We start from the raw sequence: 23,542 nt of genomic DNA, 5'->3' as shown, positions 1-23,542 counted from the left end.
TCACTTGGACCCTGGTTCTGTATCCCCCAGGCTTAGCCATTCCACATCTGGATATGTAAAGGTATGGCCACCTTAAGTAAGTATGGCAGTTAAACCTACCAGTTTTAGCAAGGTTTAACCCTAGCTGTTAAAAGGTCCATTAGTTCCCCTCCTCCTTTAGTCTTGGGAGATGGTGTGGTGGAGCCCCCAAAGAAATAATCATCTTTATCAGCAAGGTGGCTAAAATCTGCATGTGCAGGGTGTGTGGGGAAGCTTCCCATCAGTAGCAGGAGCTAGAGCATTGAGAAGTGGAACAAAGGGCAGATTTTAGCACCTGACCCTGTAAGTTATTCTCACTGGTTAAAAGGGCATTTCCAGGCCAAGTATCTATTGTAGTTCTAGAACTGCATTGATAAGGGAGGCTTTGGGGCCTATCAGAAATTGAAAGTCTCTCCCATAGCCAGGAGGCTGTGTTGGGGGGCCATGGACCTAAGCTACAATATTTATAGCCCTGGGGTAGGGGGTGGCTTTATGTCCTGGCTCAAAGCTAAAGTCCAAAGCCCTGATATGAGAAGAGAGCCCCAGATCTGGCTACAGCTGATTCTTGGGAAAAGAGAAAAAAGGACATGAAAGAGCACAAGTCCAAGGGTTAAAATAAGGCCTTTCTCTAAGGGAAAGCGGAACAGAGAGTCTCTGACGGTTCCCCCACTGCTCCTTGCATGGGTCTTAGGAGACTGTGGACACTGTCCAGTAATTTGTCCAGGGGCATGTGACCAAAGGAGCGGGGGAACAGACCCACAATCGTGAGTCCCAGAACTTCCTCCTGGCGATACAGGTGGTTCCAGGCAAGGTAACTTGCAGAGCTGATATCTTACTAATGCTGAATAACTGTACAGTGGGTGATGTCAGGGGAGCTCCAAGCAAGAACTATTTCCTCTTTAGATTCCTGGCACAGAGACTGTGCGGAGTCACCACTGAGACCTGTGATGTGTGCTTACGGCAAAGGACAGGAGTTTGGCTACAAAAGCACACCTGGACTGGAGTCACGTTCCACACATGGCCATTGAGAATGAATGGCTGTGTTGTCACAGGGCACAAAGCAGTTTTATCTCCCCTGAAACTTACCTTTCTACCAGAAAGTGATGCCCATGCAATTGTTTCCTTGAAAGATAATAACAGTTTATTGCTCATTTGTCAGCCTTTCCCAGCAGCTCCTAAAGAAATCTGTTCCCTGGGGTGAGCTGCTGGCTGGTCCCTCCAGCTCAGCAAGGGTTGATGCCTGCCCAGAGCCTGATTTCTGCTCTTTTCTTGGGCCTCACATATTTCTTTGCAACAAAACACTTTGGCATAAATCTAACAGGTGAGCTCAACCTCTTCTCTGACTGGGGCCCTTCCTCATGGCTCTGAGTGCATGGGTGGATTTGGGATTTTGAAAAGAGGGGTACAGATGGTGAGGATCATCATTTCATATAACACATGGAGGTTACCATGAACAATAAGCTGAACTGGAGCCAGCAGCATGCCCTCGATGCCAAGAAGGCTAACAGCATCCTGGGTGGCATTGGTAGATGTGTTGCCAGCAGGTCAAGGGAAGTGATTGTTCTCTATTCAGCACTGGCAAGACCACATCTGCAGTGCTGTGTCCAGCTGTGGGCCCCCACTACAGAAAGGATGTGGACAAGTTGGAGAGAGTCCAGCAGAGGGCAACAGAAATGGTGAGGGGCTGGGACATGACTGCTGAGAGGCTGAGGGAACTGAGCTAATTTAGTCTAGGGAAGAGAGGACGGAAGGGGCTTTAACAGCAGCCTTCAACTACCTGCAGGGAGGTTGGACGAGGGTGGAGCTGGCCTGTTCTCAGGGGTGGCAGATGACAGAACAGGGCAGCAACGGTCTCGCGCTGCAGCCAGGGAAGTTGAGGTCAGATATTAGGAACAACTTGCTCACTGGGAAGGTAGTAAAGCACAGGACCAGGTTACCCGGAGAGCTGGCGGACTCGCTCTCCATCCCTGGAGGGTTTAAGACCCGTGCAGACAAAGCCTGGGCTGGGCCGATGCCGCTGAGGGTGGCGCTGCTTGCCGCCGGGGTCCCACGGGACCCGCTCCCTCCCTCCCCCAGGGCTGGCGGCCCCGCCCCAGACAGGGCTGCCCAGCGTGCGCCCAATGGCTGAGGCGGAGGGGCGGGGCCCCGGCGCGGCCCAATGGGTCCGCGGGGGCGGGGCCGCCCGGCCGGCTGGCTCAGGTGCGCGGGCGGCGCGGCCGGTGGCTGCGGCAGCGGCAGGTCCCGGTGCGGCGGCGCCATGAGCGGCTCGGGGCCGGGGCCGGGGCCGCGCGCGCTGCCCTCCTGGCAGCTCGAGATCCTGGAGCGCAAGCGGGCCAAGCTGGCTGCGCAGGGCGCGGGGCCGAGGCCGGGGCCGGCGGAGCGCGCGCGGGCGGCGCCCGAGGGCGAGCGGATGGTGCTGGCCGAGAGCCTGGGCCCGCTGCGCGACAACCCCTTCATGCGGCTGGAGAGCGAGCGGCGCCGCCTGCGCCACGGGCCGCCCCGCACCGGCCGCCCTTCGCCCGGGCCCGGCCCCGCGGCGCGGCCGCTGCAGCAGCTGCTGGAGCTGTACAGCGCCGTGCCCGGCATCCGCACCATCCGCGCCGACAACATCCTCATCATCGAGTCGCAGCCCGACGCCTCCGGCTGCTTCGGCGGTGGGGAGCGCGCCTGGGAGGCCCCCGCCCCCGCCTCGCCCGGCGGCCGCGACCCGCTCCGCGAGCTGCTGGCGGGGCCGGGCCCCGCCGTGGCCGAGATCCGCGCCGCGCAGGTCTTCATCTACGAGGCGGCGGAGGGCGCGGAGCCGCCGCCCGCCGCGCAGCCCGGCACCGTCAGCCGCCTGCTGCAGAAGTTCGACCAGCGCCCGCGGCCGAGGCGGCGCCGGGCCGGGGACCTGGCCGCGCCCGCCAGCGCCCCCGAGCCGCCCCCCAGCCCGGCGGCCCCCGAGCCGCCCCTCAGCCCGGCCACCCCTGGCTCACCCCCACCCCGCTGCTTCCTGCACAAGATCGGCTCCAACTCCTTCACCGTGACCCCGCGCGGCCGCCCTCCGGTACTGCTCGCCAATGGCCCCTCGGAGCCTAGCCCCCGTGCCCACGTGCCCGTGGCCAAGGTGCCCCCGGTGCCATCGCCCAGCGCCCCCATTGCCCGAGCCAAGATGCAGCGGCCAAAGCCCGAGGGGGCTGAAGGGACCCAGTCCACTCGACCCTGTGCCAGCCTGGCCCCCTCCAGTGCCACCCCCGGCGCCCTCCAGCCGCTCTCTGCCTCCGCGCCCAAGGCCAGCAGCGGCTCCTTCGAGATCCGCCCATCTCCCAAACCGGACCTGGCCGCCATCCCTGCCCATGACCTCCAGGCGCAGGCCCTGGCCAACCTACGCCTCAACTCACGCAACTCTTTCCTAGTCGTGCCCTCTCGGGCAAAGGCCCCATGTCCGCCGGCTCCTGCTGAGAGCTTGAGGACGGGCATCCCACTGTCCTCGGAGCCTGAGCGTGGGCAGCAGGAAGAGCCCTCGCCAGCTGCCTTCGAGGCCCAGAGGGAGCCTGTCACTCCCCCAAAAGCATCTCCAGAGCCTCTGGTGCCGGTGACTTACATTGATGATGACATTGTTGAGCCAGAGCCTGGAGACTTGGCTTCAGTGCCTGGTGCAGCTGCAGAGACTAAGGACTTACTTGTGCCTCGAGACGCTGCCTCGGGTATGGGTACGGAGATGGAGGTTTCTGCGGTGCCCTTCTACCAACCCCACCCTGCCTCCCCAGGCTTTGCTCAGAGAGGGGGCTACACATTCACTGTAGTACCCAAAAGGAAGCCTCCTGTTTCTGGTCTGGCAACCTTCACTGATGGCAGCAGAGTCCAGCAAAATGAGGGAGTGGAGGATGAGGAGATTCGAGGAAGGCCCAAACCCTGCAGGAGCGCTGATGCTTCCTCACCAGGGCCCCTGCTGAAAACACGCTACCCCAAGGCACACGAGATTGAGGTGATCGGTGGCTACCTGTCCTTGGAGAGGTCCTGTATCAGCAAGAAGGGCTCCCGTCGCAAAAAGGTTAGTTGCCCAGCAGCTCTGTCTGAAAAGTGACTAAAAATGGCTCTTTTCAAAGCAGCATGCATCAGGGGGGTGTAGTCAGGGTTGTCCTGAGTGTGGCTGGGTAGAAAGGTGTTGGGTGGATTTCACTGCTTCTGTCCTGTCAGCCCTGCAGAGGTGGCACATCTGTTGGGAGGCTGAGACTGATTCTGCTGGGTTATACAAATTCTCATCAGGATGGGAGGTGGTCCCTGGTGGTATGGACAGTTTTCTTTCTGAAGCAAATTTTTCAGAGCAGAGTTGTATTTAGAGTTTTCTACCACATTGCCTTTTTAAATCATATGTGCCCTGGGAATGAGTCTAGAAAGGAAGATGTCGAAGGGAGTGGGGAAGGGAATCTCATTCCTCTTCTCTGTTGCCACGTGCTGTGTTAAAACCTGTGCTCCAACAGTGAACTTGACTCTGTACTCACTACCACACCCTGTAGGATCCAACGTAAATGTCACTTTTTGTGTCTGAGTGGCTCAGAAGTCAGCTTCTTTGTAAGCAGGGAGGGGGTGGCACCAGCTTAACACTCCTTGATGTGACAACATCACCTGCTCTTTGTGGCAGTGGTGGAATTCACAGGCAGCTCTGAAGAATTGAGAGGAAACAACGCTTCTGTGGCCTGCAGCCAGAGGCCTTTGAAAGGCTCGCTCAATAAGTGCCAGATTTTCTCACCAGTTGAGGAGCAGCTTTAGGGGCTGGATGAAGAATTGTGCTTTGTGCATATTGATGCTGTGCATGTCTTGTGACAAAGACACAGTCATTTTGTGATAATGGGCTATTGCTGAGACAGAATTGCTGGCTTGAATTGCTCATCTAGTACCAAAATTCATTGTAGCTAAAGACTTATGTCACTGACTAATGCAAGTGAAATGTTGCCAGCTGCTTTTTGCCTTTCCCAAACTAAAGTGGGAAGGGGGTTCCACATCACAGTAGCTGAACTGAAGACTTTGTAAGGAGTTTATAGGGTAGCTGTAGGTGTGAAATTTTTTTTTTTGAGGAATCTTCTGAATTGGATGAATTGCACTTGGAAAAGTAGCAAGTGTCACTGGTTATAAGTTGGTTTTTGTGTGCTCCATGAAGCCGAGGGTGACATCTAATGAAAGTGCTAGTGGAAGGACCATGTGCTGGAATAAGCAGGTTGGCACAACTGTTGCCATATGCCCGTCTTAACTTGTGTGGTTGTCCAGAGGAGCAGGATGGGGCTTGGCTTAGCCAAGAGTGTTCTGTGTCTTTAAATCTTTTCTCAGAAGGACTAGTTTTGGCTAGCGTCTTGGTTTCTGCTGCTGCTTGGAATTTAGGATTTAGGTTGGATTATATTAATGCAGAGTGGGCAAGCATTGACTGTAGGGCATGTGGCTGAAGTTTTTGAGAAGTAAAGACCCTTTGGAATAGGCCCTCCTAAGAATCCTCCCTCAGTTGAGGAAGTTGGGCCTGTGATTGGATGGAGAAAGGACCAAGGCAGAATATGGGGATAGGCAAACTCCCATAGATGGCCCCCACCTTCAGGCTGAAGTAAAGGAGGCTGTGTTCTTCATGTACCCTGGATGGTTGGATAGAATATTGGCTTCCCCCAAAAGAAAGCCAACACCAGAGCTATCAAGAAATTGTGCACAACAGTTGTCCCCCCATCCCCACATCAGATAAGAGGGAGAAGGTGGTCAAGAAGGATGGTGTAGTGTGGCAGGTGCCACCTGGGACTTATCTGACTTGGACTTGCCCCAGACTCCTTGTGTCAGGTTGGGCATGTGATATAGCATTCTTTGCCTCAGCTTTCCAGCTATGTAATGGGGCATTGTAATGATGACTACCTTGAAGACTGCAAGACTCTTGGAGACTTCAAATAAAGCAATGAGGGTCAGCTAAGAACCATTGATGGCTGTAGAGGTGGGGAGAAATCTCATGCGTGAGAATCTGTCCCACAGAGATTCAGTTTGAGGAGTGGGAGATCATACTATCAAACCAGTATAGGTAGTACACACCTGGGTCATGAGGCTACAAAGAATCTGGAAGGGTTCTGACATGGGCTTCCAGATTGTGGAAAGTTATGTGCCCTGTGGAGGGATGTTAATGAAGTAACTAAATGTAATTTCATCATCATAAGTAACTTGCTTACCAAGATGATCAGTGGGAGTTGCATGGGGACATGGTTTGAGGAGCAGTTTCTCCACAAGTTAAAAACAAAAAAACCTAGGAATGGGTCGTGGCTAGTTCAAGAGGCCGCAGGGATGGCAGGTGTCATGGCTTAGTTCTAAATCTGAATGAAGGAGTTGGTTCATAAATTTTCAATAATGTGGCCAGTAAGCAATAGTCACATTGCTTCTGTGGACCTGACTTTTTTGGTGGGAGGCATGAAAAAGTCTGGGTGACACTAAGTTCTGCAAAGAGCAACTTCAAGTTCGGAAGCTCATCAGAAAGGCCCTAAAGCCAAAGATGAGGAAGGGTTAAATGCTTAGATTCATCCCAGAGGCTTCATCAGCAGTCATAGGAGTCTGGAAGTGTGAGTATTGCCAAATGAGAACCAGCAGAGCAGGGAAAGCAGTGAGTGGTTAACTGCTAAAGTTCAAAAGGCAGCTTGGAGCTAAATAGGAACATCTAGCCAGTGAACTGCAGTGTGCACAAAACCAGCAGAGCAGCTTGAAATATTCAGGAATGTAAGATGGGAATGAGGAAGAAGAGAAAAATGTGAAGAGGAGATAAGATAACGTCTTGTATCATGGGTGGTAGCCTGAGAGAACCAGTGGGTTACTGGCTACAGGGTGATAAAGGAGTAATTAAGAGTGCGGAGAAACTGATGTGGGATTTCTCCCTAGTTTGCTTCTTTGGCCTTTAGGCTAAGGGCAAGCAAGACTCGGGGGGCATCTGTACTGTAAGACCTTCAGACTTGGAGCCTGCGCATAGGATGCCTGCCATGGATTTGGAAGTATCTGAAGCTCCAGGCTGAAGAGTCTGGGAGGGAGGATACTTGCCAGTTGTAGTGCCACACAGACTTGAACACCTGAGTTCTGCTCAGCCAATGGAATTCAGAACTGATTTGGCTGATTTGGCCTGATGCACAATTAAAAAAAAAATATTTGTTTCTTCTTAGCACGCAGGATGTTGAAGAGGCGTCATATTTGGACCATTGATACTGTCTATGGTTAATGACTGATATGTCAGGAGTTGGTGTGGAATTTGCTCTCATACGTTTTTCCTTGTAAGAGTGGGGAGGGTCTCATGTAAGTTCTTCTGAAGCAACCCTGCTTTTCAAACAGCTCTTCTAGTGCACAGGGAACTTCAGGGGATTTCCCCTCCTTTTGGTCTGAGTGGGCGTATGTACACATGCATTTTAACACACCGTAACCTATTTTACTGCGCATTAGAGCATCATGGTAAAAACCGTGCTAATGTGTTAATGCACAGTAAAATTAAGCTACTGCGCATATGCTTTTGCTACTGCTCATTAGGGCAGCCCAATGCACATTTTGTTAGTACCTCACATTAGAGGTACTAAATTTAATGCTCAGTAGCAAAAGTGCATTAATGAACGTGTAGACCCAGTGAGACCTGAAACTCAAGCTTCAGCTAATGGGAAGTGCCCTGGACTCTAGCTATTCAGTGAAACTGATTCTCCTGTTAGTTTCCCCAGTAAGGCCAGCCTTGAGATTGACTTTGTGCAGGGACTTGCATGGCAGAGCTGCCACCTAAGCCTGCCCTGAGCCTGGGGACCCCACAGTTTTCAGCATGCCCTGAGGTTCTGGCCTTGTACGCTGGGATGATAGGCTGTTAATGTGTTGTGGACTGGCCACCCCACGTTCCTGTGGGGATATGTGGCATGTAGGCTGATACTGTTATCTGAGTTCTGGTGTGGCCTAGTTTTCAGTGTTTGAACCAGAAGAGCTCCTCCCTTCTGCAAACATCCTCATTAAAAATATTGCAGTGAAGAGAGGTTGTTTGCAAAGCAGTTGTGGCAGACATGTTACTTGTTCTATAAAACGCAAACTTTATTTTCCTCAGACATTTAAAATCCACTTCCAGCTCTGTGGCCCAGTGCTCTGGGCCACTGTTCAGTAATGGGAAATCCGTATCATAAACATCAGCAAACTAGAGTCACCTCAGTCACACCCTTCCTAGCAGTCCTGAAGGACAAGGGCAAGGAATGGCTTTGCACTGTGCTGGTACAAGTAACAGATGCAGGCTGTGGCTAGGGGCCAGTTCCAAAATTCCAGTGCCCTTCCACCAGTTGATCTTCACTGACACTGCAGCCTGTGATTTCTGCAGGGCAGTGTGTCACAAGGGAGAGAGGTATTTCTGGGAACCAGTTATACCAGTGCTCCAAGGAGAGCTGGCTTCTTGCTGCTATTGCAGGTGTCGGGGCATTTCATGAAGTCTGCAAATAAATAAAATATATATTAAAAAGAGAGAACCAGCTCAGCTGTCACTTCCAGGAGCTACAGTTCAATAGGAAGAGGCAGCTGGCTACCTCGGGGCTGGAGGTGTCAGTATCGGCTACATATTCAGGAGAGGGAAGAAGCTGGTATGGGGAGAGAAAGAACTGGAACCCCAAGGGGTTGGGTGGGGAGGGGCTGCTTCTACATTATAGACTCAGTTTCCACTCATTCCCCTCCTATGTGAGCCACTAGTGTTGGTACTGCAGGGATGTAAACAAGCTATTGCCTAGTGATGCAGGTAAGGCAGTTCTGCCCATGAACCTGGTCACGGAAATTCTTCCCTGTCCTAGTGAAGGGTTTCTGTGAGGATATCCCTTCTCCATGAGATTCACTTGTGCGCAGTCTACACAGTGGTCAGTTGGAGTACCACTCATCCTGATAATCTTGTCCATCAGTGTGCCTTGGTTGTGGATAGCACAAAATCTGACTGGTTCTGTTTTGAATTACATTCTGTGTTTGCATACAGAACAGCAGGCTCTGCCACCTGTGGAATGTGCAGACACTCTTAAGCCTGTGTGGGAGATGCACCATCTGCTTTAGACCCTGATCTTAAAGCCATCCATAACTTCAACTGGCCCCATTCCAGTTGCTGATCCTATGCAGACTGGGCAAGCACCCATCCCTTGCTATTGCCCTGATCTTCTCCATTCCCCAAAGAGCCATAGTACTGTGTTTGACTGAGAATGAGATGACAGGACCAGGGCCCCTCATCCTGCTCTAGTACCTGACATAAAAGTGATGAGACATATGGGAAGCTCAAGACTTGGCCTGAAATTCTGTTTCTTTTCCTGATTCTACAAAAGCCTGGCTTCTAATATGTGTACTGCAGCCATGACATGATGCAAACTAACCCTATGACAAATGTATAGTATTATTCCCCTGGCTGCAGGCTCTGGCATACCCACTGCCCTATCCATGGGAGCTGGGCTACATGAGTCCAGCATCCCCTACTCGGGCAGCTAAGCACTGTCCGGTTTGTCAAATGCTGCTGAGGGAAGGATGTGCGCAGGGTATAGGAGGGAATTAACAAATCGTGTTGTTCTGGTACTTAGCGGGTGGGGGCAGGACTGGAGAAGCACAGTCCTGTTCTGCATTCAGATGGTTTGTCCTTCAGGTGAAGGCATCTCTGCATATTAAGGTGATAGATGATTCATGGGCCTGACTTTGGGGAAGAAGAGCAACTTTGGGAAGGAGAGCTAGTGATTAGGGGAGGGGGAGGAAACTGGACCCCAGAGTGTATGGGAGTCTTGTGCTGGAGCTCATTGAGCATTTGGTACAGGTTAGCTAAAATCTGTCACACATGAACGCTCTGAAGCTGGTTTATTGAGCCTGATCAGCTGCCAAAAATACGTGGTCTTGCCAACATGCAAATTAAACTCGATGATCACTGGCCGTTTGGTGCTAGGCTACAACAGGGTGTGGAGGCTGACTAATGAAGGAGGGCTCTGAGGAGTTCCAGTTTGTGTGAAAGCTTTAAATTGCCTCTTGTTGTGAGGTGGCCTGTAGGCTGAACTGTTATCATGCAGGTTCTATATGATGTCTGGAAGCAGCAAGGCTTATGCTCAACATAATGTCCTGTGTCTTCAGATTTGGGCTTCACCTCAAACCTTGATGCATACTTTGTCCTCAGTGATAACTGGGAGGGGTGCTGTACTAGGAGAGGTCTGTAGCTCGAACCTAGGGCACTTGAAGTTTTATGAATGATGAGTAGGCCTTGAATGTGCTGGAGAACCTATGGAAGTCATAGCATTAGTGTGCCTTGTTCCTGTGCTGTTTTGTACAGTTGGCAGCTTGCTGCATACAGCAACCTGTAGATACAGATCGAAGAGAGCATCACATCCCAGGAATAGCAGTCTGAACCCAGTGATTTCCCAGCATTTGACGGAGCTAACTTGGGAGATCTTGGCGCATGCATCAGATAAGAGATGGTGCCAACCTGCTGCACTCAACAAAAACACAGTTGTTTCTAAACTCTTCCTCAGAACGAGGGACAGGATGGACCAGCAGTTGTTGGTTCTGGGAGGGTTGGACTTGGTTCTCTGTAACTTCCAACTGATTCAGGTTCTGCTGGAGGTAGCTCCTGTGGGAGCCATTGCCCGGCAGGCAGGCAAAGCCTCTTAAGCTCTGCTTAGATCAGCTCAGAACAGCTCCAAGGAGGCATGCAGCTTGGACTGCAGATGGCTGCCTGGAGTCCGTTCTGCAGCTTCTGCCAACAGTGGAGCTGAACTGCTGGGAGCAACACAGGAATATAGCGCACTCCTTCTTCAGCAGGCTGGAGACAAAGTGAGGAGGCATGGTTAGCTTAGTGCTTGTGTCCCAGGAACAGGTTCCTGTCGTTCTGCTCAATTCCAGTCTGTGGTACAGCGGGCTAATGTTTGCCTTGCTCCTAGGAGGAAAATACCCAGAGTCTGCAAGAACAGGCAGTAATACACACTGGAGCATAAAGTGTATTGTTGAGTGAGCTCTGTGGCCAAAGTCCTATGTCAGACAAGATCCAGTCTTGGATGGTCAGTACCAGTCCTGGTCAGCCTCCTGGTTAGCTGATCTTCAGTGGCTCAGGTAGTGCCCTGAACTGCTCTCGGGAGTGGTCCTTTCACTGCTCTGCCACAATGCTGCTGTGTCTAGTTTGGGGCGTGGGGGAGAGGAGAAGGGCCATAAAGCAGCTGTACCTGGATCCTGTTATGTTCTTTAACCTAGTATGTTGGCTGGGCATGGGCACACAGAAGTGGCACGTTCTTATGTTCTTGATGTGTTAGAGGGTAGAGAGGAAAGGAGAAGGTATCCATGGCACTGTACTGAAGCACACGGCTCTGAGTGATCATTTAGGCGGCACTGAGCTTGGTTCTGGCAGAGACAGTCATGGTCATGGAGGTGTGAGCAACCTTTCTCATGTGCGTGCTCTCTAATAGCTGCAGGCATGTTAGTACTTCCCCCCCACTTTTTTTTTTTTTCTCTCTCTGCCTATGGCTTCCACGGTATAAGAGCTGGACAGAAGAATTAAAGTAGATGCTATTACACAAACAGAAGGGGAGGCCTCTGGAGGCAGCTTGCGCTGTCCTCTGTGGCTCAGTAAGCTCTTGACGCAAGAGCTAAGCTTGAGATTTAAAGGACTTTGTGCTTCTGGAATCTGAGAGTGTGAATTAAATATAAAAATATCTTTAGTCTATCCCCTTAATCTGTGGGCTGGAACAGACTCTCAGTGTCGAAGGTGGCTGGTCACTCCCTTCTGCCTCTAAGTGTTCACTTGGACTTACTTTAACAGTTACTTTCTCCAGTGTAGGGTCGTGGCCTTCCCAAAATGGACTCGGAAGTAGCAAGTGGGAGTGGTCAGTCAGCACGTGCCACCAAGCTATGTAGAGGAAATATTTGTGAAACTTCTTTAATGGAGAATTAGTGTACCTACAAAGACAAAGCTATGTGGGTATCTCCCAAGAAGCTTTCTGTTGATGTTGCTCCTAAGACTTCCTCATTTCTCTTCAGAAAACTTCTTGTAAAATTCTTTGTTGGGGATATTGACAATGGTCTTTCAGCACTGAACAGAAGGAGAAGCTCTTCTGTGTCATGCATGTGACAAAGTAGTTCATTGCCTACAAAAGCTTATGCCGTTCTGAACCAGGTAGTCGCAAAGGTGCCACCCTGCTCTGCCTTCTGCCTGACTTCAAACTAACACTACCTCCATCTGCAGTATAGGAGATTTTTTCTGTCTAGTATGTCCTTTTTTCCAGAAAATGAGGTTTCTATCCCACTCTAAGTCTGAGAAGAGTTAAATGCACCTGTCTGTCAGATCTGAAAATGGAGACACCCCTCTCCTCCCCCTCCCCCGGATGATACAGAAGTGATTTGTATTTCAGTTTGATTAGCAGATTTCCTTCTAGTCTTCTGTCTACCAAATGTCTGCTTAGGGTCCTCTACCAGTGCAGTTCTCTCTGGGTTTGTCTGTAGTGTTAAGGGTTTTGGACATAATGACCTCTCCCTTGGACGTGCCTCTGGTCTGCATGCATCTAGGTGAGATCTGTTGCAAGGAGGCTGGGAAATGAGGCGAGTTCAACTCTTATACTCTACATAAATTAATCATGGTTTACTAAGTAAACTGCTGGAGCAGAATCCCTCTTGCATATCTGCAGGGAGCGTAATCACTGTCCTGATGCTGGGAGAGCTATGTCACTCTGAACCAATGACATAAGCTCTAATGAACTTGTGGAGTTAGGCTGTTGGATCGCTTCCTTGGCAACATCGATAGTACAGGGCACAGGGAGACTTCTCTGCTTCCTGCTGTGCTCGGTGCACTTCTCGCTACACCATCTCTGCTCACCAGGAATTTGAAACTCTTCCCTGTGTCTTGTACATGGAGTTTAATATTTCGAGTCCCCATGCATCGCTCCCATCTACCATGTGCTTTGGTGTATTGATTACACAGAGCAGGCTTCATGGGTTGCCTTTGTAAGGGGAGACTTTCTTGTTCAGTTGCATGACATGGGAGCGGCAGTGCAATCCTGAAGGTGATCAGTCTCCTTCCGGTAGTGCGGCATTCCCTAGTGTACTCCATCCAGTGCAAACCCATGGAGTTACCAAAGGCAAACAGAAGTGGAGGCTCAACCAATGGCAACTGCTGCTGAAAAAAACTCAGTGTTGCCCTTGGAAGGGCATCAGATAAGTGCAGCATGAAGTAACTAGTGTCCACATCCACAGTGTTTTCCCCTGCTTCAGCAAAAAGTACAGCAGGAATTTAGACATTACCCAGCATGATGGGTCAAATCCTGCATGAGGCCCTCCTGGCACCCATAAGACCTCTGCTGTAGATGTAGCCCTTATGTTGCAATACATCACCTCTGTGATGGAGTGACTAACAGGTTCCTTTGTTTTGGTAGCTTCTGCTACCCATGACAGAGAGCCTTTTTGTCTAAATACATCAAACTGTCATGAGATGCCCGCATCGGAGAAGAAGGACTCCAGGATTATGAAAGCTCTTGTGCTTTTTTTTTCTGGTAAAATGCCCTGTTCAGAAGATCTGTTGGATCACTGTCTGGACAGGGTCTCTCAGGACCCTGTTAAATTCTCTATCACAATGCTGATCTAGGGTTGTAAACCCCCAGCTTCCCTAGGGCTGTGCTGGCTCCCAAGCATGATATTTTCAGTCCTTGGCCACCCAGGAATGTGCCCTGAGCAACATGACTCTGCCCAACACCTCTCACCTAAGGATAAGCTCATTGCCAGCTTTCAGCTAATAACCCTAGTGGGACTAATCACACTGCCTTTAGGCTGCATGAAAATCCTTGCACTGGAAGTGGCTGTAGTGCATGCAAGTGGTATAGATTGCTGGCTCTGGACTAGTTAGTGAAAGTTCCCATGTGGGCATTTGTCCAGTCAGCTCCGTGATAAAGCTGCTAGTGCTGAGGCCTACAGCCTGCCATTATTTTACCTGCTGTTCAGGTTGCCAGTCTTCTGGTTAGAAGCTGGTGAAAAAGCTTGGAATTTGGTTCAGTAAGGTTATAACCCCTTAGAAATGAATGAAGAAGGCTTGGCAGAGTTTGTTGGCTTCAGGTGGACACCTCCCACGTATCCTGTTATTTGTGCTCACGGTGATGGGTTTCATGAGGAGGTGGTCAACTGATTTCTCTCTTTCTTGGCCTGAAACCATGGAGGGCACTATAGAGGGTAAAACACACCATGAAGGTGCACCCAGAAGTCAGCTTGTATCCCGTATGGGCCACAGAGCCGTGCCATTCTGCATAAGCCTTGGCTTCAGTATGGCCCTGTGGCTGGATCTTCAGGATTATTAGGCAGCTGTCGGTAACTTGCCAGGTCTGCGTCAGAGGAGAACTTTGGGTCACTGCTGCATCGTTGGCACATGAGGAAGTCCAGCTACCACTGACCTCATCTGAACTTCATAGTGATCAGCAACTAAGGCTGCTGGTGAATTGCTATCATCCCCATCTCTGCTCACTGTCAAACCGATTCATGCACGGTGGTACAGTCTCTTTCTTGCCTCTAGATTCAGTGCAGATCAACTGACTGGGGTTAAGGGAAGGGAGGAATTCAGCTGATGGAGATGCTTTAGCAGCCTTCGTGTGAAATGCCTCTGGCTAGTTCTGTTGCATCTTCTCCTGCCTGGCATGAGCTCCCCTGCTCCCAGCACACTGTGAGATGAATATGGTTTTGTTCCATCCCAGCCCATCAGTAAAGAAGATGGTTCCTCTGAAGCTGAGGGTGTGCTCACAGTGCTTTCAGGAGACACTGACATCCTCTCCCCACAATGTGGAGGCCAAGAAGATGTGATCTGTGCGGGAAGAACAGTTCAGGGAACAGTACAGTTCATGACTTCAGAAATCTCTCTTGAATTTCCCTACATGGTTCCTCAAAAGTAAGGCTGCCTGCAAAGTTCAGCTGGCTCGCTGTAGTAAGTAGTTTAGCTTAAACCCCATATTTGAGCTATGGGTACAGACTGGAAATAAGCAATCTAGCTGACTGTGGTTCAAAACAACACTGAAGGCTGTTCAGGTATAAGGGAATCTTTGTAGTTCCCTGTCTGCAACAGACCAGCTCCTGCTCTGGCTTAGAGACAGAATACTTCCTGGAAATGTGGCTTGTATCATTAATGTACTGGAGGCTTGCACTTTGTGGCAGCCGTGTGTGCTGGGGAATGCTAGCATAGCCCCATATAGCTGGGTCTTGGCAGGGCCTCTGTGACTTACTCTGTCTACAATTTGCAGTGAGGCACGGCCTGTACTTTGTACTGGGTGTTGCCATTCATTCCATGCAGCCCGATACCAGGGGCTTGGTACAGAAATCAAGAATCTTATCTGAGTGATCCACATATGGCAGCTGTTGCTGCTGCCTGGGGGGTCTAATCTGCATCCTGGTCTTTCCTCCCTTTGCGTTAGACTAGGGTGTTCTCCTCTGTAAACCATTGCACATAAACAGAGGATGTTTACCATGGTGACAGGCATCATGTGGCTCAAGAGCACACAGTGTGCCTTCGTTCTCCCCTCTCTGTGGGTTGCAGGGCAAAGCATGAATGCCTGGGCATGTTTCTTGGCTTGGATGCAGTGTTTTGCATGGGATGGCTTTAGCTAAAGCAAGTTGGTTGAATAAAACAACGAGAAGTCAGTCTAAGCATTCAAGATGCAGCCAGTGTGGCGTGGCTGTTTTCTCACTGCTAATGGCATCTTGGCGTTGCGGGGAGAAGGGTCAGTTATGGTCGGCCAGCGTCAGGCAGGCAAATCCTTTTTGTCTTGGTCTCAAGCATACTCACTCTGTGGAACGAAGAAATCTGCTAGGGCTAATGGGCTGCTGGTGCTTTCAGTGCTTTCCTGCCAAAACCCGCACAGAGCTTAGGCACTGGCTAAGAGGAGCTGGCTTCCTTCCTTCTGACTGTACAAGTTGGAGCCTGATTCCTGTGTTGCTGTTTTGGTTGGATTACGCTATATGGGGATTTTGGCAGTGCTTTGACTGGGTTCAGCATGACCTGAACCAACCCTCCCAGCATCCTTTGATCACAACTGCAAAGAATCCATATTTCCCTCAGTTGCAGGTTGCTCACAAATGCCCATCGGCTTCCTGCAGGATTCCTGGAGCATCCTGTCAGGCACCAAATAGACCCCGGTAGTGAGCAGCGTTCCTGCAGGCCCATCTTTAATGGATGGTCCATTTAGGCTCTTATCCCCTGAATAGGGCAAGGGAAGGGCTGGGAAGAGAAGCATCAAAGGAAAACAGCTAGGCAGACTTGTAGATGTTGGGAGTTGGTATGCTTTGTGATGTGCTTGCCAGAAGTGCCATCTCTCTGTGGGCCTGGCTCCCTGTGGTGGCTACGATTCCCTGGCATTCTTCCTCGGGCGTTAACCAGGTGCCTTGGCCAAACGCCATCTTGTGTTATTGTGCTGTTGGTAACTGTCCTTTAGTTCCTGTTTGGGCAGTGCTCTCTGCCTCTGTGCTACTGCTGAGACAGCCCCACAGTTGCCAAGGGGAAAAATGCTTGTATGTGTGTGAAGCCGATAAATCTTTCCTGCATTTCCCTCATGGCGGCTGGAGTAAGCAGGTCAAGGATTACAGCACTGTTTCCCAGTGTAGCTAGGGAGGCTGATCTCATGGAGATTGCTGAGCAAAAGAGGAAGAGCCTGTTTATACTAGTCCTGTATCCGGTAAGCTGCTGGTTCCCAGAAGCCCAGGCCTTTGCAACCAAGGGGCTATTCTTCTAGTGTTTGTCTTGCATGGGTGAGTCCTGGAGCACTTTATTGCAGCTTGCTTGTTCCTTCTGTGAGCTGCAGGGCTCCTCCCTGCTCATAGCTCAGCTACTGTTTGCTGTAAACCAGGTGGGAATGAACCCAGTGTCAAGTGGAGTCAGCCTTATGTCTCTCATTGGTGTAAGCACATGGCTGCAGTTACTTGGTGTCGGCCCTCACTCCTGACTGCACTAGCTAGAGACGGATGTGTACCAGGACAACTAACTTCAGTGTGTTACTAGATGAAAATTACCTGTCTTGGTATAAGCCCTACTTTGGGGGCAGTCTGCAAGTTAGAACAGGCAGTAGAATAAATACTGTATTTTCTTGCGTATAGTATACCAACAAATGAGACGTTTGTTTTGGAAAGGCAGAATGAAGGAAAAACTTGTTTTTCCAGAGTCCTGGCTGCAGATTAACTGCATGGAGCAGCTCTCACACCCACAGCAAGCTTGCTGCTCAGCCAGAAGGTGCTATAAATTTGGCAGTAGCTGTGAGGGGGTTAAGTCTTGCTCTCACTGAAGAGTGGACTCTGTACCCGCTGTATGCTGGCTAGAGAAAAGGACGGCCCCTGGTAGACATTACAGCATCTCCACACTTCTCTTCCAGTGCAGAAATCAGCCTCTCCACTTAAGACATGCACCCCAGTTTTAGAGAACTTTTTTTTTTTTTGGGGGGGGGGGGGTGCCTGTGATACGTAAATAAATATGGTAATGATAGACTGGCCTCAGGTAGGATGAGGGGCAAATGAGTACTAGAAACAACTGGTGGCCAGCAAAGCCCACCAGGCAATGTTGAGGTCTGAGGTACTGTGTTGGTGAGATGGTGTGATGGGCAGGTGCAACTTACAGTGGATTGAGGTTGGTAATGTGTCCTGACACTTGCTATCAGTTACTGGAGTCCCTGTTGGGGGAGGGAGCGGTGGAAGAGGGAGGGTTGGTGTCCATGGCTTCCACTGACTCTCCTTGCTGTCCTCTAGATGAAAATCTCTTTCAACGAGATGAGCCTGCAGACCATGTTCGAGTACCCCTCTGAGAGCTCCCTGGCAGAGGAAGATGAGGAGGAGGAGGAAGAAGAAGAATTTAGCTCAGAAATGGAGGATGACAAGCCTTCCTCCTTCTTCATTCCACACCCAAACAGCACCTTGCACCCTAACGTGCCCAACCCAGGTGAGCTGCTTGATCTGCTGCTGGTCTCTTTCTACTCCAAAGTCATCCTACAGAAGGGCTAGGCAAGGACTGCTGGTACTTGGTTCTATGAAGGGTTTCTGGCAGCGGTTGTTTGATACTGAATCCTCAGCAAGCACTTGGGAGGGATGTTAGCTCGGTCCAAGGCCGATTTAGGAAATGGGCAGTGGGGACAATTTGCTTCTGTGAGCCCCTCCCTGGGCTAAGTGACACGGCCCAGAGGAATGGCTGTAGCTGGTAAAGCATGCAGTCCTGCTGGGACAAGTCGGCCACCGGCTGGGGTCCTGCTCTGTATCTGCATGTGTCCTCTCTTCAGGCTTGTCCAGCTATACACCAAAGCACTCTGTGGAGTTTGGCAAGTGGCAGGAACAGAAATATGAGGATCAGCCTGGTGCAATGGGGACCGTTCCAAAGGAGGTGGATACCCTGGGGAACCAGGTCATGGTGAGTCTTTACAGCAGTGCCTTGCTTATTTCCTTTTCACTCTGCTCTGATCTTCAGGCTAGTGTGGAAATACTGAGACCTGAAGTGAGGAGAGTCTTTCCATAGTAGAATGCCACACTTGAAGGGAGCAGGGCATCTGCCTGGACCCTGGGGGCTAAGAGAAGCCTCCACTGCAGCCAGCATCCTTCTTTGAGGAGGAGATTAAGGACTTGTCTATACTGCAACAGTAATGAGTCCTGGCACCAGGAGATGGAGGGATAGGACATGCTTTGGCCTCCAATTTAGTAGCCACACTGCACCAGAAAGATGGCAGTGTCTTCACCAGGCTCATCCTCAGTGCCTGCTTTCAGGCCCACGAGAGACGGGGATCGAGTGGGTGTAGACTGGCAAGACTAGAGAAACTTCACTAACGTATTTCCAGTTTGGAGTTTGCTTGTGCACTTGGGCAGGAGGGAGGGGGCATGTGTGAGGTCCCCTTCTAATGCCAGGATGTGCTGCTGCCCGAGTGTGGACATCTCTCCAGACAGCTGCTAGTTTCAAGTTGTCCTGTGTGCACTGCAGGCACATTCAGTATGAATATGGAGGTGCAGTCAGCCCCTGGCAAGGTCCCAGTGCAGCCCTTACCTTCTCAAAGCTCACTTAAACCCTGTGTGGCTTCTGTTCCAACTCCCTTTTCTCTCCCCACAGCTTACCCCAGCAGATAGGAGTTGTCTTTCTGACTTCAGCAGCGAGCCTGCCTTGTATTTCTGATCACCGAACCCTGCAGCCTCCAGCCTGCAGCAGCTACAGCCGAGCAGGAAGCTTGGCATGCCATCCATCCTGCTCTCTGAACGTCCTTGGATGCACTTCCTGGGATGGAGCGTCTCTGAAGTGCTACAGAAATGGGCTTCCAGCTCTGCCTTAACACAAACCCTGAGCTGGATCCTGTGCCTGAGGCACTACTGTTGTTGGACATCTTGGATGTTAGCAATGGATTCTGGGACCAGCCACCTTTTTACAGTAGCAGGCAGAACTGTTTGGTTTGTGACCTTCACGTGTTCCTTGTTCTAGAACAGCTGTCTGATTAAATAAGAGCAAATCTGAAGTCTGCCAGGGGCACAGACTGAGGGTGCTCAGCTGAATCCACTGATGGTGGACTCAAGGAAAGAGAGTCTCAAAAGCCTCTCGTGGAGGCTCCCATTGAAAAATATATCTGCAGTTTGAGCATTGAGGGATCTCCAGGACCATCTGGTGAATCAGCCTAGAGCTTGGCAGGCCAGGTCCAGGGAAGGTGGCTGTGGTTTGATAACTGCACTATAATGGGGTCCACTTCTTGTGCTCAGGATGGGGGGCTATCTCAGGTCCAAGTCCAAACCGAGGCACACTTTGGGGTCTGACTAGTTTCTGCTCCTGTAAAGCTGATGAATCATTCAGTCAAGGCTGTGTTGGCTGGGAAGGGATTCCCTGGGGTGGGATGCACTAGAGGGGTGAAGGATGATGGGAGGGGAAATAAATGACTCATCCTCTGTGGCAGATCAGTAGGAGAAGGAAAGCTGGAGGGTCCCCAGATTGATGCTGGTTGCTCCCTCTGGGCAACTGGAGCTACCTGACTAGGCCTCTCTTTGAAGTAGTTCCAATGCACTGGCAATAGGTGTAACAAGTCCTACCTTTTGTCTCTTGATCTGTCTCCAATCACTATCACTCATGTCATGGTTGTCCCTATTCTGAACATTGCTGTAGCTGGTCTTTATCCTAGAGTTTGATCCAGCTGGCCCAGACTTATCCACTAGCTGCACTCCCTGCCCCATGGCTGCCCTTGAATTGGAGAGCTCGCTTGCTTTGGGTCAGAATACTTGCACCTGGGCTTTCTTGCTTCAATTTCAAGATGCAAAAGGGCCATTTCTCACTCCCTTCTTTAACAGCAACCTAAGCAAGGAATATGCTGTTTTTTCTAGGTTTTTATAATTCTCTTTTGTAATTAATGTAGCCAATACAGAAAGGAATCTGCTAGGTTTTCTCACTGATCATGGATGTTACTAGTACTGTAGACTTGGATCAATACTTCACTCTGGAGAAGACTAATGTTTTGGAATTGTATGTTGCTGCTCATGTGATTTGTACTCCAGGGATTAAACATGTAGCTGAAACAGATGGCCTCTTGGGTGTTGTGAATGGGAGAGATACCACATCGTGGCTGCCTCTAGAGGCTCAACCTGTCCTATTTCTGATTAAACCTGGTGCATTTGTTCATTTGTCTGAATGTGTCAGTTTTGCTGTGTGTGAACTGAAAATGTTCTGCATCTCCTGCACTTACCTTAATACGAATACAGAAAAAGCAAAAGGAGAAGTTTTCTATACATGACATACTTTATGGAAAGACTTTGGGAGGTGTCCAGTGCCCCCTGGCACCAGTGACTGAGGTGGGAGCTGCTGCAAACTTCTTAAAACATGACCCATAAACTCAAATGTTCACTTGACCTGGCTGGAGGGGCCAACCACAGACACGCACCACATCTCTACTCTGCAACTATACTGCTTTGTGCTTTCAAAGCTGATTAAAGTACCCATGTGATCTCCCAGGAGTGGTGTTTGGCTAGTGATTCACGGTACTGGAGAATTACAGCTGATTCAAGATAACTTTGAATGGGAGCCATTAATAGTGTGGCAATTAATCCTCTGTGCTGATGTTTCTGCCAGCACTAAGGAGACATTCCATGAAACAAACCTAGAAGAGTATTTAAGACCCAATCTGAGACTTGTATTTATCCCCAGCATGTGTGTGCAAGATAGAGAATGACTGCTAAAACCACCCTCCACCCCTGCATTTAGGGGAAGCAGAACAGGAATTATGATCCATCCCCCACTGGGGTGATTGGTAAAGGTGGAAGATGATCGGTGAATGCAGTCAGAGCTCTTAGAGAACAGAACAAGAAAAACCAAAGGCTTGTGAAATAGGCTTGTTCCTTTGTGGTGACAATTGTCATTGACTAATGTGCATGTGAGAGCAGACTGACAGTCTCCATGTCTAGCTATCCATCCCCCAAAGTTTTAGAAAAATCATAGAAAATTAGGGTTGTAAGGGACCTCAGGAAGTCATCTACTTCAACCCCCTGCTCAGAGCAGGACCATCCCAACTAGATCATCCCAGCCAAAGTTTTATCTAGCCAGGTATTGAAAACCTCCAAGGATGGAAATTCCACCTCTCTGGGTAACCTGTTCCAGTGCTTTACTACCCTCTAAGTGAGAAAATTCTTCCTAATATCTAACTTAAACTTCCCTTGCTGCAACTTCAGACCATTGTTCTTTATCATCTGCCACCAGTGAGAACAGTATAGCTCCATCCTCCTTGGAATCCCACTTAAGGTAGCTGAAGGCTGCTATTAAATTCCCTCTCAGTCTCCTATTCTCTACACTAAAAAAGCCCAGTTCCCTCAGCCTCTCCTAAGTCATGTCCCCCAGCCCCCTCACCATTGTTGTTGCCCTCCACTGGACTCTCCAATTTGTCTACATCCTTTCTGTAGTGGGGAGCCCAAAACTGAACACAGTACTCCAGATGTGACCTCAGCAGTGCTGAATAGAGGGGAATAATTACTTCCCTTGACCTACTGGCCACACACCTACCAATGCAGCTCATTATGCTGTTAGCCTTCTTGGCAAAAAGGGGCAGACTGATGGCTCATATTCAAGCTTCTTGTCCACTGTAACCCCCAGGTCTTTTTCTGCAGAGCTGCTGTCCAGTCAGTCAGCCCCCAGGCTGTACCTGTGTATGGGATTGCTCTGTCCTAAGTGCAAGGCTTTGCACTTGTTCTTTTTGAACCTCACGAGCTTCCTTTTGGCCCAATCCTCCAATGTGTCTAGGTCTCTCTGAATCCTAGCCCCACTCTCCAGCATATCTACTACTCCCCCTACAAGCTTGATGTCATCTGCAAACTTGCTGAGGGTGCACTCTATGCCATCTTCCAAATTGTAGATGAAGATAGTGAACAAAACTGGCCCCAGGACTGATTCCTGGGGCAGTATACTTGATACCGGCTGCCAACTAGACATTGAGCCATTAATTACTACCCTCTGAGCCTGATGTTCCAGCCAGTTTTCTATCCGCCTTACAGTCCATTCATCCAACCTATATTTCCTTAGCTTTCCTTTGAGAATATTGTGGGAGACTGCATCAAAAGCCTTACTAAAATCAAGGTATCACATCCACCGGTCTCCCAGCAGAGCCAGTCATTTCATTATAGAAGGCAGTCAGGTTGGTCAGGCATGACTTTCCCCTGGTGAATCCATGCTGACTGTTCCTAATCACCATTTTGTCCTCCAAGTGCTTAGGAATGGATTCCTTGAGGAGGACCTCCTCCATGATATTGCCAGGGACTGAGATGAGGCTTACTGGTCTGTAGTTCCCTGGATCCTCCTTTTTCCCTTTCTTAAATATGGGCACTATGTTTGCCCCTTTTCAGTCATCTGGGACCTCTCCTGATTGCCGTAAGTTTTCAAAGATGATGGCCAGTGGCTCTGCAATCACATCAGCCCACCCAGCACCCTCGGGTACATCCCATCCTGCCCCATGGACTTATACATGTCCATATTTTCTAAACAGTCCCTTACCTGTTCTTTCACCATTGAAGGCTGCTCACCTCTTCCCTCAGTGGTGAAGTGGGCTGATGTGATTGCAGAGCCACTGACCATCATCTTTGAAAACTCATGGCAATCAGGAGAGGTCCCAGATTGGAAAGGGGCAAACATAGTGCCCATATTTAAGAAAGGGAAAAAGGAGAATCCAGGGAACTACACACCAGTCAGCCTCATCTCAGTCCCTGGAAAAATCATGGAGAAGAACCTCAAGAAATCCATTCCTAAGCACTTGGAGAAAATGGTGATTAGGAACAGTCAGGATTCATCAGGGGAAAGTCAGGCATGACCAACCTGATTACCTTCTGCGATGAGGTGACTGGCTCTGTGGATGTGGGGAGACGGGTGGATGTGATATATCTTGATTTTAGCAAGGTTTTTTGGTACTTTTTCCAACATCCTCACAGGCAAGCTAAGGAAGCATAGGTTGGATAAATGGACTGTAAGGGGGATAGAAAACTGGCTGGAGCATCAGGCTTGGAGGGTAGTAATCAATGGCTCAATGTCTGGTTGACAGCCAGTATCAAGTGGAGTGCCGCAGGGGTTGGTCCTGGGGCTGGTTTTGTTCAATGTCTTCAT

General features: G+C 50.1%; 1 protein-coding gene across 1 annotated transcript; it reads left to right on the top strand.

Moving 5' to 3' along the window:
* Window positions 1–2,233: 2,233 nt before the first annotated feature.
* Window positions 2,234–20,584, top strand: TPRN (taperin). The gene is made up of 4 exons (XM_019475722.2): window positions 2,234–4,051; window positions 17,704–17,893; window positions 18,228–18,355; window positions 19,043–20,584. The coding sequence occupies exons 1-4, from the start codon at window positions 2,276–2,278 to the stop codon at window positions 19,103–19,105; spliced, it is 2,157 nt and encodes a 718-aa protein (XP_019331267.2). The 5' UTR covers window positions 2,234–2,275; the 3' UTR covers window positions 19,106–20,584.
* Window positions 20,585–23,542: the final 2,958 nt, after the last annotated feature.

This window comes from Alligator mississippiensis, chromosome 12, assembly GCF_030867095.1.
Source record: "Alligator mississippiensis isolate rAllMis1 chromosome 12, rAllMis1, whole genome shotgun sequence".
Lineage (NCBI taxonomy): Eukaryota > Metazoa > Chordata > Crocodylia > Alligatoridae > Alligator > Alligator mississippiensis.
The sequence above is the reverse complement of the archived record's forward strand: the minus strand, read 5'-3'. Positions and strand labels throughout refer to the sequence as shown.